The sequence below is a fragment of the Triticum dicoccoides genome, chromosome 4B (genome assembly GCF_002162155.2).
Source record: "Triticum dicoccoides isolate Atlit2015 ecotype Zavitan chromosome 4B, WEW_v2.0, whole genome shotgun sequence".
NCBI classification, from domain to species: domain Eukaryota; kingdom Viridiplantae; phylum Streptophyta; class Magnoliopsida; order Poales; family Poaceae; genus Triticum; species Triticum dicoccoides.
The window spans coordinates 414,109,862-414,124,361 of record NC_041387.1 but is presented as its reverse complement, the minus strand read 5'-3'; the positions used below and the strand labels follow the sequence as shown (position 1 = coordinate 414,124,361).

At 49.6% G+C, this 14,500-nt stretch overlaps 1 protein-coding gene across 1 annotated transcript; it reads right to left on the bottom strand.

Annotated features, from left to right (window-relative positions):
- Window positions 1-5,860: 5,860 nt before the first annotated feature.
- Window positions 5,861-9,353, bottom strand: LOC119290619 (protein trichome birefringence-like 28). The gene is made up of 5 exons (XM_037569233.1): window positions 8,121-9,353; window positions 7,498-7,678; window positions 7,212-7,411; window positions 6,918-7,079; window positions 5,861-6,449 (listed from the first exon to the last, which is right to left on the bottom strand). The coding sequence occupies exons 1-5, from the start codon at window positions 8,927-8,929 to the stop codon at window positions 6,080-6,082; spliced, it is 1,722 nt and encodes a 573-aa protein (XP_037425130.1). The 5' UTR covers window positions 8,930-9,353; the 3' UTR covers window positions 5,861-6,079.
- Window positions 9,354-14,500: the final 5,147 nt, after the last annotated feature.

Sequence of the window (14,500 nt, the reverse complement as noted above, 5' to 3'; positions counted from 1 at the left end):
CGAGATTTCTCCAGTCGCGCCTCGGTTTCCGTGCAACCTAGATCTGAGGTTGACCCCCCCCCCCTCGTTTTTCTCCAAGTCCCGAGATATTTTTGCATAATGTTTCCCTATTCATCATGCCATAACTTATTGCATACTGCTCCGTTTCGTGCGTGTAATATGTCAAAATGTTCGTTGGGAGATGCTCTTAATTTCATTCCATTGTGCCATGCTTGTTTGAGTTGATCTAGATGCCTGAATCATCGTTGCAAGTGTGCTATATGATATTGTCTGCTGTCTGTTAACAGAACATGTTCATTTGTCATTTTTTCCATGTTTGATGTGTGCATCCTACGAGGTTGATGTCTATATGTGATTTGAACTACATCATGCCATCTTTACAGGGGTGTATGCCATGTATTTTTGTGATCAATATGGTGACTAGTACAAGCATGCAAACTAGGCTTCGTGATGTTGCTGATTTCAGTCCCTGTTCTGCTGTTATTTTTATGCCATGTAAACTTGATGCTATAGAGAGAACCAAGCATATTTTGAGATACTTCAGTAAGGATGTTTTGAACATATGGATATTCTTTATCCATTCATGCCCCTGTTTGCAATTATAGAGTAGTCTAGCATGTCATTTTCTTGCTCTACTTTTGATATAAAATGTTTCCTGGCAGATTGTTTACATATTCAATTTTGTCAAGGTTGTTGTAGTTGGTCCTTACCTGCTATGAACTTGTTCTTGCCTTGGTTAGTTTCATAAACATGTATTATTGCTGATGCTATGCTTATCTTGTCATGCAATGACTTGTGGTGAGTGAATCGAGCTTGTTAAGTAGGGTACTTGCTGTTACTGTTTTGCTAGGCTGTTTCTGTTATATTTTGTTGCTATGTAAACCTGCTACTACAAGTCATTCTATGTATAACCTGGAGATGTTTACTACGGATGTTTTGTTATACATGTCATGCTCTATCCATCCATGCCCCTGGTTACATTTATAGCTTGCTGTAGCTTGTTGTAATCTTGCTCCAAAGTTGCTAAATAATGTTGCTGTCAGCCTGTTAACATTAAGTTCCATGTTGCCATGATTGTTGCTAGTGATCCATGCATCCTATAAACTTTCTCTTGCCATGCTTAGCTTCATAAACATGTATTCTTACTGTTGTTTGCCTTTTCATGCCATGAATTGCTCTGTGGTGAGTGGTACAAGCTCACCAATATGCCTACTTATCGTTGTTCCTGCCATGTTTGAATCTGTCTTTTAACTTTACATGTTTACATGGGTGCCATCATATTTTCTGATCATTTTTGGCTCATGGTCAGTAAGGGACTTTTGTTCTATGCAATTAGTAGATTCATACCATGCCTTTGTTTGTCATGATAAGTTCCTGTAACATATTGTTTGATAGCTCTAAACATTGCAACCTGATGTTATTTCTGTAAAGTCTGAAACTGTTATTATTTGCAATCTTGTCAATGTGTGTTTGAGCATGTTTTGTTATGCTTTACCTGTACATCATGTCCATGCCTTTTGTTCTCATGTCGTGGTGCTGTAGCATGTTGTTTTGGTGCTTGCAATATGCCTAGTTGCTGTTTTGGACAGCTTGTCCTTTAAACTTGTTTCATGTGTGTGTGTTGAACCGTTGCTCCGTTTTGAGTGTGCGCTATATGAAACTTGCTTGATTTTGCATGTAGCTTCATATTATCATGTTGCATCCTTGTTTTGAGGTGTTTGCTTGATGTTTGGGTGCATTTTGCATCAATGCCATGTTTAACTTGTTTTGCTCATATCTTCTAGGCCGTAGCTCTGAACTAAATGAACTTTATATGTAACTTGACTAGAATCTCGTGTAGATCATCTTGGTGCATCTTAACTTGCTGTTTAACAACTTGAACATAAGGTTTATTCAGATCTGGACCAATTTCGAAATTTGCATGTGAGGACTTACCGGAATTGTTATATGTTGCTTCCGGCCTCATTTAAACTTGCCTTGATGTGTTGTTCTTGTCTGCATCATCTCTTGCCATGAGTAGCTTCATGTAGTCTTGCCTTGCATCATACTTGGTTGAGCATCATGTCTTGTATATGTGTGGTGTGTTTACCATGTTGTGTGCTTCTTCTTGATAGTTTCCGTTTCGTTGCGATCGTGAGGATTCGTTCGTCTACGCTTGGTTCGTATTCGTGGCTTCATCTTCTTCATGGACTCGTTCTTCTTCCTAGCGGAATTTCATGAAAGATGACCGCTACCCTGGATCTCACTACTATCATTGATATGCTAGTTGCTTCGTTCTATCGCTTTGTTGCGTTACCTATCTTTTGCTCATCAAGCCTCTCAAATTGCCATGAACCTCTAACCTTTGACACCCTTCCTAGCAAACCGTTGTTTGGCTATGTTACCGCTTTGCTCAGCCCCTCTTATAGCGCTGTTAGTTGCAGGTGAAGTTGAAGATTGCTCCATGGTGGACAGGTTTATGTTGGGATATCACAATATCTCTTATTTAATTAATGCATCTATATACTTGGTAAAGGGTGGAAGGCTCGGTCTTATGCCTGGTGTTTTGTTCCACTCTCGCCGCCCTAATTTCCGTCATACCGGTGTTATGTTCCCAGATTTTGCGTTCCTTACGCGGTTGGGTGATTTATGGGACCCCCTTGACAGTTCGTTTTGAATAAAACTCCTGCAGCAAGGACCAACCTTGGTTTTACCATTTGCCTCACCACCACCTACTTTTCCCTTGGGAGTAATTAACCCAAGGGTCATCTTTATTATAGCCCCCCAGGCCAATGCTTGTCTAAGTGTTGGTCCGAACCAGAGCCACTTGCAGCGCCACCTCGGAGAAACTTGAGGGCTGGTTTTAGTTGTACGTAATGTTCATCCGGTGTTGCCTTGAGAACGAGATATGTGCAGCTCCTATCGGGATTGTTGGCGCATCGGGTGGTCTTGCTGGACTTGTTTTACCATTGTCGAAATGACTTGTAAACCGGGATTCCGAGTCTGATCGGGTCTTCCTGGGAGAAGGTATATCCTTCGTTGATCGCGAGAGCTTATCATGGGCTAAGTTGGGACACCCCTGCAGGGTATAAACTTTCGAAAGCCGTGCCCGCGGTTATGCGGCAGATGGGAATTTGTTAATGTCCGGTTGTAGATAACTTGACACCAGATCCGAATTAAAACGCATCAACCGTGTGTGTAGCCGTGATGGTCTCTTTTCGGCGGAGTCCGGGAAGTGAACACGGTTTTGGGTTATGTTTGACGTAAGTAGGAGTTCAGGATCACTTCTTGATCATTGCTAGCTTCACGACCGTTCCTTTGCTTCTCTTCTCGCTCTTATTGTTAGCCACCATATATGCTTAGTCGCTGCTGCAACCTCACCACTTTACCCCTTCCTTTCCTATTAAACTTTGCTAGTCTTGATACCCATGGTAGTGGGATTGCTGAGTCCTCGTGGCTCACAGATTACTACAACAACAGTTGTAGGTACCGGTTATGCGATGATCATGACGCGAGAGCGATGTTTGGTTTGCTTGTTTTGGAGTTCTTCTTCTGCTTCTTCTTCGATCAGGGAATAGGTTCCAGGTCGGCAGCCTGAGCTAGCAGGGTGGATGTCATTTGAGTTTTTGTTTGTGTTTCATCCGTAGTTGGATGGTGATCTTATGTAAGATGATGTTGTATTCGTGTGGCATTGCATGCCTTATGTATGTATCCCCATCTATTATGTAATGTTCATGTAATGATATCCACCTTGCAAAAGCGTTTCAATATGCGGTTCTAGCCTTGGTGGGACCTTCGAGTCTCTTTAGGATAGTATCGCATATTGGGCGTGACATTAATGTTCCTTTTTTAGTACTCAGTCAGGACTAGACTGATTGAGTGCATCTGCGCTCATCATTTGCTCCTTATTACACCTTGTACGTGACAATTGACACTTTACCAGTTTGATTTGAGAGTAACTAAAAGAGAAAGGAGACCTACACATGCCTCTCGAGCTAAGAACTTTATTCCACATAGTATTATCTACGGAGGAGTGCAGACCAGGTGATTCCCCTGCACATCTTTACTTAGCATTATGGTCCGTGTGCACAGTAGTTGTCGAACGGCTACTCGTCGGATGAAACAAAAGCGAGCAAAGAGAAGGAACATCCGATTCAGTATGAGTGAAGAACAGATGTACGTCCGGCCTTTATATCTCCCTTGATCACCAGAGCGCCAGTACGGTGTAATGCTCCTCAAAATTTGATCTACACATCTCACGAGCTTTTTGGCAGGAGAAGAAAATGAGCCAGTCAACACAACAGTTCAGATTTCAGGCCCCTGTGTCGCCCCCCGCCCGGGCGGCTCGGGTGGAAACCCTAGCCCCCATCGCCGCCAGGCGTCTCCATCTCCCCCCTCCCCTCCGCCGCCGTTGGAGGAGGCCGTCGAGCGAAGCCCCGGGCGGCTGACGGCGGCAGCGGAGGCCCTCTTCCCTCCTGCGTCGCATCGGGTGAGGCGGGTCTCCCACGGCGCCAGGGCGCTCCGCCCTGATCTGCAACGCGGCGGCGTGGTCGTTTCTCCTGCGACGACGCAAGGTGGCGGGTCGTGAGGGGCGGAGGCGGCGGAACTACGGGTTTCATGGAAGATCTGGTGGTGCCGGTCGTTCGGAGGGCTTGCATGGCCATGGCGGCGGAGGTCGCAGTGGCCGGCGGCTCGGCCGGCCGACAGCGGCGGAACAAGGCCGGTGGCAGCGGTGATGTTCTATCTGGATCCCGGGGCAGCAACCCTGGAAGGTGGCGGCGGGTAAAGCTCGGGCTTCCCGCGGCGGCATGGCGTGGTGCAGTCCCTGTCCAAGGCGGATCTGTGACGGCGATCTGATTGCGGAATGGTTCGGATCAGAGACGATGACGAGCGCGTGGGATCCATCTCGGCGGCTCTCACGGTTTGGCGAGGTGGGGGTGGGAGCCCTCCTCCGAGGCTCCAGTGGTGGCACACTCTAGCAGTGGCCGGTGCGCCAGGGCTCCTACGGTGGCACTGCTGTTGCGGTTGTTCGCCGGATCTAGGTGGCTAGATCTGGGGCCTTGAAGGCGGTCGAGACGGTCACAGGTTGTCGGGTGGATTCCTTGGGACGGATTCGAGTGAAAACCTGGTTTTCGATCGTTGGCCGGAGCCGGTGATGACGATGTCCTTATCATCATTTCCTTCATGAAGGCATCATCAATGTGAAACTCTCAACCTCACCAATACCTCTGGGGGAAAATCCTAGATCAGTTGATCGGATGACGACGGCATTCATGTGTCGTTACCCCCTTGGGGGCAGCATTCCTAGAGATGCACTCGGGCTCGAGGGACCAGTGGTTGGCTTCTTCGGCGGAGCGGTGTTTCTTTCTACATATTCATGGCGGAGGTTCTTGGCGGCATGGAGCAGCGGAGGCTTGGCGTCAGATGTGTGGCGATGGACATGCGCAGGAAGTCGACGCCGTCTGGCGTCTTGGTGGCGTCGGCAGCAGCTAGAGCGGGCAAGGTAAATGCAGTTGTACAGCTTTGAAGATGGATTAGTGGCAGGTGGCTGCGGTGGCCTCATACCCGGCAAGCGTCCTGGTTGAGGAGCACGCCGAACTGGTGGGTGCCCGTACCCGACAGACGTCCTGGTTGGGACCTCAGGTCTTAAATGTTAGATTTGGCTGCAAGGTCTATTTGGTATTAACCCAGACTATCAGCATCCCTTCATCAATTGGATAGGAGTAGCGACAGTTTGTTGCCTAGACGGTGGCTTCAGTCTTATTGTTGTATAACTTTGTAAGGTCTTGTGTGAATAATTAATAAAGTGGCTGCATGCATCGTCCATATGCAGAGGCCAGGGGTCCTCCTCCATTTAAGAAAAAAAAAACAGCCCACTACATATTTCATTATCCTAACCTTCCGTTTCTTTTGAACAAAAAGAATCACAGGTTAACAGGACATGACGGCTTTACGCAACCAGTAGAAAAATGGTGAAAAGAAAGAGAGATGGCGGGCATCCATCCTTTGTTTCTTTCAACGGCCCTTTACTCTTCTGTATCTGTATGCAACACTCACTCGAGGAGCCACGTTGGAGCTCCGTTTGAACTAGGGAGGGAGGCTACTGTTGGTGTTGGGTGGAGGGGCTGGAGAGGATGCGGGCGTAGAGGAACTGGTTCCAGGTGTCGGGCAGGCCCGGCAGGCACCAGTGGATGCAGTCGGCGTACGTCTTGGGGTTGGCCTGCTGCTCCGGCGTGAGCAGCTTCCCCTGCCGGAGCGTGTGCACCGACGTGTGCGCGTCCTTGCGGAGCTCCGACAGCGCCGTGATGTCGACGAAGTGCACCGGCACGCGCCGGAACGTCTTGAGCACGTCCTGGGCGCCCGCGTAGAGGCGCCAGTCCGTGCCCACGTCCAGCGTCGCGCTCCGGTTCGCGATCGGCTGCGTCTCCATTGCGCACTTGATGCCGCCCTGGTTGCCCCATGCCTCCGGCCTGTGTTTTTTGTTGACATGATCGGAGTTTAATTAGCACCACAAACAATAGTATATGATCGAGAATAGATAGGTGGCACATGTGCATCTCCGAAGGTTAGGGGTCCTCTCTCGCCACCAACTTCATTTAGATGGTGTATAAAGCAAGTGTGACTTGACTTGTTAGTTAACATCTGACAAATCCCTGTCGCCGTTTGCCTTTTGTGCGAATTAAGGCAATGCTCAAGCTCAACTCAACACCTAATTGAAACTGAAAGAGAGATCTCGCTGCGCGCGGGGGTCCCTCTCTCAATAAACCGATCCTCAAGGAAACCATATTTTTCTGAATCTGAACTGAAGCAAAGGAACTCCTTCGGAGAGAAGAAAAACTGAAGCAAAGAAAAAGATGGAACGTGTACTACGTACGTACGTACAATGCAAGCAAAGAATGAGAGGTAACACGTATAGTAGTGTGGAAGAAGGGGCTTACGTGATGTGGTTGGGTGACATTCCCATGAAGAAGACGGTGGTGCTGTTGGGGTCAATGTTGCGGTCGACCCACTTGGCCCACGTCTTGAGCACCTCGCTGTACGCCACGGGCCGGTCCACCTCCTCGTACTCGGTAGCGCCCTCGTCGAACGACCCTTTTTTCCTGTCGATTCATCATCATTTCGTTCAAATTCAAAAGGAGAACGCACCACGAGTAGTCGAGATACTACCAAGCAACTGAAATGTCCACATAGTATTACAACTTACAGGACTTTTTTTTTTAAACGGAACTTACAGGACTTTCATGTCGAGCGCGCTGAGCCACCAGATGTAGGTGTTGAAGACGAGGTAGTCGACGCCGACCCAGTTCTTGGCGTGCTTGGCGATGGAGTGCCACTGTATGACCCGGTCCGGGACGCTGTGCACCTTGGGGTTGTCCGAGTTGGACTCCACCAGGAACGGCGCCCAGTAGAACTCCACCGTCGCGTTGTAATCCTGCACGTCCATGAGCTCCTCTGTCTCAGGCTAGATCGATCTGTTGAATGTGTATGTACTGCATGCGGTTGAAAAAAGGCACGTACGTGTGCGTAGAAGACGTTGCTGGATCCGTTGTTGACGAACTTGGTGAGGGTCTTGTGGCCCTTGGGGATCGCCGACTGGACCAGGCACACCATCGACTCCCACTGGTTCCGGTTCAGCGAATCTCCCACGAACATCAGCCGCTTGTTGCGCAGCCGCTCCAGCAGCAGGCGAGCGTCGAACCTGCAGTTTCATATTGTTCAACACTTTTCAGTGCCACATCCCTAGTCGTGCGAAACAACAGTTTCCCGCATGGAAAGTCGAAGCTGTCGGGATGCTCAAACCAACGCGGTAACAGGAGTAGAGAACATCAGTGGTATTCATAGTATATTTCGAACATTCTATTTCGACGCCCCTGACACCGTTGACCTCCTAGTGGTGTTTGTCTCATACTCTGACAAATGCAGAAAATGGTAGTACTCCCAGATTAAGAGGAGTAGTAAAAACAAGTGGCCTCAGTTTCCGTAAACCGACGATGATCTCCGGCTCGTACATGCTGACAAACCAGACCGGCCATTCAGCCTCACATCCCGGCGTGGAACCCGAATCTCAGATCGCAACCCCGCAAACCGCTCAGAAAAACCGGCGTAAAACGGCCACACGGGAAGAAGGAAAAAAAACGTACCGGGGGAGGTCGCAGTCGGTCGGCTGCCACCGCCACTTCTGATACGAGTCGTCGCGGCGGCCGTTGCGCATGCAGGTCACCTGCTCCGTCAGGAACTCGCACTGCGTCTCCTTGTACACCGGCGCGTTCACCTCGTCGTACACCCAGCTGCCGCGGTACAGGTCGCACGTCGCCGGCACGCTCACCACCGTCCGCAGCGCCGCCGCCGTCGCCGCGGCGGCCTTCGCCGTCGACGCCCGCTCGGCCGCCTCCTCGTCCTCCCGCCGCTTAGCCTCCTCCGCGCCGCCGCCTCCCGTCACGTTCGGGAGCGTCACGTCCCTGTCCTTCTCCTGCCCCTCCTCCTCCTTGCCGGCATTGGCGCCGACCGTGTTGGCGTTGCCGTTGGAGGCGGCGCTGGTCTTGGCCACCACCACCCCGGCCCCGGTGGCGTTCTTGCCGTTACCGGCGCCCGCGTTGGCTACCGGAAGAAGGGCCCCGGCGGCGGGCGCGTCGAGGACACGCACGATGGCCTCCTCCCCGCGCATGGCGAGGGTGGTGACGGCCTGGTGCGCGGCGGCCTCGGCCTCCTGCAGGAGGTGGAGGTCGGGGGACTTGGCGCGGAGCGCGCCGGCGCCGGCGCCGAAGGGGAAGTCGGCGATGGACTTGATGTCCTCGTTGTAGAGGAAGGTGGCGAAGACGAAGAGCGAGAACACCACGGCCGCCATGGAGAGCGGCGTGCCGTTCTTGCGCGCCGCCACGCCCGCCCCCAGCGCGGCCTGCTTCATCGCGTAGGGCGCCGACCCAAACACCGACTTGCGCCGCTGCTGCATGCTGGGCGGCCTCCCGCTCCCGCCCCCGCGCTTTAAAGGAACTTACCGCGAATGGATCGACCGCCCCGGCCGGCCGGCCTTTGCTTGCAAGCCCAGGGAAGGAAGATGGATGGAGTAAACAAAAACTTGTTTACTTCTCCGCTTTGCTAGCTCCTACTAGTGCCTATCTAGCTCTCTCCCTGTATGAAATGAAACGGAAAATGGAGAGCTGCTGCTGCTTCTTCTCCCGCGTTGCGTTCTCGCGGTGGCTTGCTGTCCTTCTCGCCTGGCTATATACGAGGCTATCACTTTACGAGTTTGGTGCCTCCCGCTCCCTTTGTTGGGTGTTTGATCGCCGTTGCTTTGCTTCCCTTTGGTACTGTATGTTTGGTTTGGTTCGCCTGCTTTCTTCTTTTATTGTTGCGGGATCTCTCCTCTCCACCAACACTCCCCCTCCTCCTAATTACTCTCTCTCTCTCTCTCTCTCTGCTTATATATTTGGTAGGAACTAATTCTCTTCAATTTCCTCCATTCTTTTCAATTTTATAGATAGCCTTTACAACATTTACCACAAGTGGTCCTCCATCTTCTCCCTTCGTATACGGGGTTGGTCAAATGAGAAACACGCAAGCTTGTAAAGCTTCCATTCCATTGGGGGTTTAATTCGGAGGTTATACATTGGCATTGCCTTGCCAAACATACCCATCCGTTACTTGCCTTGTTGGCGTGCATGCGTATTTTGGGGTAGCATATTTAATTGTTGCTTGTTAATTGATATTCCTCCTTTTGCGCTTTTCGTTTTTGGTGCGAGATGCAGATGGTTGTATGGTCGCGAGTATGTTCGTTTGTGACATCGAGTGGTTAGACTGTGCCTGTCTCGCTCGCCTGGGGTGGTGACGAGATCGGGAAGCAAGCAATGGCGAGCGAGCGTAGAGACGAGGCAGCAGCAGCCCCACCCTGGCCTTCAGGGCCGGCTTCGTCGCTACTCCATTTTGTGTTCTTGCTCAAGATCTTTCCTTCCTTGGTGCTTTCCGACCTATCCGTGGACTTGTATTCTATACAGTTCAGCCGTGATTGAAAGAATTAGACTGCGAGGCTGTGGCTGAGGTTTTGAGGCTTCAGAGTTCAGAATCTTCAGCTATTGTCATGCACTGAAAACCGCAGGCTAAGAAATTGCACACATCACAAGTTCAGTGCTCAATAATACCGCCGATCCATATTACTTGTGCCGACAAGTAATATGAATCGGAGGGAGTATTACTTTGTTTAATTATCAAAAGAAGAAAAAACCACTACTCAGTTTGGGTTGTTGGGAAAAAGCTTACTAATTTATTTTTATTTTTATCTTTTTTTGTAAATGGCTTAATCAGTTCTTCAACCACTTGGAATGGCACGGAATTGGTAATGCCAGGGAGAAAGGGCGAGGTCGCTATGCAAAAGATAACCAAGATGTGATGTATCTCTCATAGATCGTTGTCCTGTTTCTGTAGAGTAACACATACCTCAGCCTTTCTTGAATGTTATATAACATCCCATCTTCTCTTTTTTGACGAAAATGCTGGCTTTTCATTAATTTGAAGAAAGACAAGGATCTTCTCACGGCTGATGATCTTAGTTAGTACGCACACCGACTGATAACTTGATATCCCTGTCTATTATACCGGGCCATTTCTTCCACCTTCCAGATCTCACCATAATACCACTTCTGAACATCCTGATAAGTTTATTATTGTCTTACTGTCAAATGATGTTTTGATTTAGGCCCAAACCCCACCTAGAGAAATCGATCCGAGAAAACAAAACACAGAAATATCTTGGATCCAGCTCCTCGATCGGTTTGTTTCTGCAACTCCTTGGCATTTCCCCGTGATCTGCGTTTGGCATTTGGAGCTGACATCCCAAGGTTCCATTTGATCAAGACAAGTGTTGGTATAACTGATCCACTAGGCCCATACAAATTTCAGTCCACTTACGACACTAGTCATAGTTTAATCTTGGGAGGTACAGAGCAAGCAGCTAATCATGGAGATCTCCTGTGTCGGTCTAACCTAAAGAGCTTGTTAAGATATCATCCGGGGCCCAAAAATAATTGCGCGTACCCAAACTCGCACTGAGCTTGCTCCCATGCATTATGATCCATGCAGTGAAACGGAGCTAGAGTTGCTCAAGTCAACCAACTGGTGACGATCCCCGTGCTGACGAACACAAGTAAACTAGGCTGATCCGCTACATGCATGCATGCCTTGTGTTGCGTGAGCAGTGTGAAGTAGCAATCGAAGCTGGGGAAAGTAGTCGCTGCACCCACCTTCCGTGCATCCACGCAAGAAAACATAGCAAAAAAATTTAAAAAAAATTAAAACTTCATGGGAATAATCATCAACAAATGTTGTGGGGGCTTGCAAAGTTTGATGGTCAAATAACAATCGAGGAGCTCTCTACAAAAAAGATAAAATCACAAAATCTGCTCAAACAGTGCACTTACATTTTGACTAATTTTCAGTGAATTTGTCTTTTTTTGTAGAGAGTTCCTCTAATGTTATTTGAGCATCAAACTTTGCAAGCGCCCGTAACATTTGTTGATAATCATTCACACAAAGTTTCAGAATTTTTTGAAATGTTTTACTACGTTTTCTTGCGTGGGTGCACCGAGCCTATGTAAAAAAACTACTCTCGGCGAAGCTGTTTTGGACGCGGAATGTTCGTCGACGAAACTGACTAGAACTTGGTAGCTCTTTTTTCCTTTCCGGACATGAGGCTTCAGCAGAAGTGGAGTGACATGTTTTAGGTGCTCTCCTCGACTGATGCATTCATGTCATATACTATAGTACTTACAGCGCACCTATTTCTGATAAACTGTCCATGCAGCCTAAATGGCTAAATCGGTGAGCAGTCTCTAAAAGTGGATTTGGTGAGGCCCTTTTGGGTTCCTTGAATAGAACCCATGGTGAGTTGCCCGTACTCTTAATAATGTCTTCTTTGGCTCAACTATAAGTGGAGCAAGTACTGGGGTTCAGGATAACTCTGCTTCAACAGAACCATACAACTGATGTATGGACCATGGCGACACTGGTATCAATCATTCGCGCGGGCATTTTATAGCGTGTGCGCACAAATTGTACATTTACATGTAGACTTACATTTGCATTTGCTAGTTTTTTTCTTTCTTTTTGACGGGATCTTGTGATAGGGCAGTATGATTTCATATAGAATCATTTTCCTCTCTTCCCCTCGTGTCGCCCATGCTGGCGACCCGGGGGGAAACCCTAGCCGCCCCGCCTCTCTGCCTCGTCCGCTTCTTCCCCTCCTCGCTGCCGTCCGCAGCGCCGTTGAGCGAAGCCTGGCCGGCAGGGCGGTGGCGGGGCTTCTCCTCACCTCTTCCGTCACGGCTGGCGCGGGACAACGAGATCGGAAGGTGCGCCGGGCGAGCACGGGGTCAGGCGGCATGGCGGGCGGATCTCCCGGCGGCGTCCTACGCGACGCGGTAGTGGCAGCCTGCTTCTGGCGAGGTGGTGGCTGCGTTGGATTTGACCGGTGGTCGCGGGTGCCGCCGGATCTAGATCAGATCCATCTGGATCCTGTCTTTGGAATCCGTCGACCGCTGCGGGGTGGTGGTGGTCGTCGTTGGCCACGTCGGATCGCTGGATTCGGCGTCTGGAGTTCTACGTTGGGTTCTTCTTGGTCCTCCTTCCTGGTGGGTTGAGCCCCATGGCTCTTTCATCTCTGTAGGTTTTGGTCCATGGCCATTGCCGAATCCGGATCACACGGAGGTTTGGTGGTATAGGATGGGACCAGAGGAAACTTTGATCGGCTTGTTTGGCCGGCATCGGCGACGTCACTCCACGCCGTTATCCTCCCTAGAGGCGAAGCCGAGGTCCGTCCTATCCACTCCTGAATCCCTCCCGAACAAAAGTCCAAAATCCAATCTGGATTGGGTGGGCGGCGTCCTTTGCGTGTATTCTCCATGGAGGCGCTGTCTGGGGAGGACCTCGTATTCAAGGGAGAGATGTCGTGGGTGGTGGGGCTCCACGTGGCTCCAGCAGTGGCGATGGCGTGGTGGTGGCCAGGTGGTGCGGCGTTGTATCTACCACGTCGATGACGAGGAGTTTTGGCAGCATGGTGCAGCTGGATATCGTCGACGGATGCGGCTGGATGGTTGAGCGCAGAGCGGTGGCGCTGTCTGACGCCATGGTGGCATCGACGGCAGGCTGGAAAGGTTTTTTTGTCAGTCCCTGCTATGGAGATGGATCGGTGGAAGATGTGGTGAACGCACGCATGCAGTCCCTACCTCTATAAGCACATTCGAAAGACTGAGCCGGCAAGTCATCTTGAGATTGACGAAGTCACCACAGACGCCTTTGTAGTCGACGGGAACGTCTCCTCCCATTGAACCCACATCACTAGAAGTCCTGAAATAAATCCAGGAATAATGCGAGCACCAGAACTTGAACCCTGGTAGCCTTGGGATACCACTGTCCTCCTAACTATCCAACCACATGTTAGTTCGCCATTTCACGAACTGTTAAGGTAGTATATAGAACACCTGAGGTAAAAATTACATCCAGTTTCATAGACCATCTAGAAATGACTACAAGCACTAGAGCGAGCCGAAATCGCGCCTCCGTCATCGCTCCTTTCTCATCGGAGCTGGGAAAACCTTGTTGTAGTACACAGTCGGGAAGTCGTCGTGCTAAGACTCTGCAGGATCAGTGCAACCGCCATCATTGAAGAGAATCGTAGATCGGAAGGATCCAATCTATATACACATGATCACAGGCGGATGAAGACCGGATCCACATGGTTCCACCGAAGACAAAACCCAACCGGATCCCATGAGATCCGTAGGAGACAAACATCCACACGCCCTCCAACAACGTTAGAAGCATCGCCAGGACGGGAGCTAGCAGACGAAGATAATCTTATTCCATCTTCAAAGAGTCGTGAATGCCTCGCCTCTCTGAGCAATAGACAAACCTAACAAAACTCAAAAGAGCATAAAAAACGGAGCCCTCCCGCCGGAAAGGGACGTGATCCACCATGCCTTCATCATCTCAAGGCCATAGGAGGCGAGGCAGACTGGCAGCGTCGGTATGTCCTTGGGTACGTGTGCATCCACTTTTTAGCAACCTGCATGCATAATTGTACATGCACGCATAGTCTTTCATTTGCATTCGCTGCTATTTTTTGGGTCTGTCTAGGTCACATCTAGATGTGCCCTAATTATTGCACATATAAGTGACTCAAATGAATATAAAAAGCAAAAGCAAAAGCAAAAAAAGTACTACACAAATCTTGGCGTAAAATCAATGACATGGGACTTCGATGTGCAATACTTAGGGTAGATCTAGATGCGCTTTGACATAACCTTTTTAGGGACCTTGTAAGAGGAGAGTGTGCTCCTGCGACTTCATAAAGAATAATTGAGTTGATCCAATTATACGGAATACTAGACCGAAAACTACATAACCATGGCAACAACCACCACTGCAACCTAATAAACCGACCAACCGGATCTAGAGGACAAGAGAAACCTTCTGCAACAAGTCCAAAGAAATAGGGCACCAGCGTGTCGTCCTCGTTGATACCCATTGATCC

Bases quoted from the DNA above. Each gene is read 5' to 3' on its own strand.
- LOC119290619 (XM_037569233.1), bottom strand. From the start codon at position 8,929: ATGCAGCAGCGGCGCAAGTCGGTGTTTGGGTCGGCGCCCTACGCGATG. The intron at 7,679-8,120 runs GTACGTTTTTTT...ATGAAACTGCAG, and splicing joins ACCGACTGCGACCTCCCCCG to GTTCGACGCTCGCCTGCTGC. The intron at 6,450-6,917 runs GTAAGCCCCTTC...CAAAAAACACAG, and splicing joins ATGTCACCCAACCACATCAC to GCCGGAGGCATGGGGCAACC.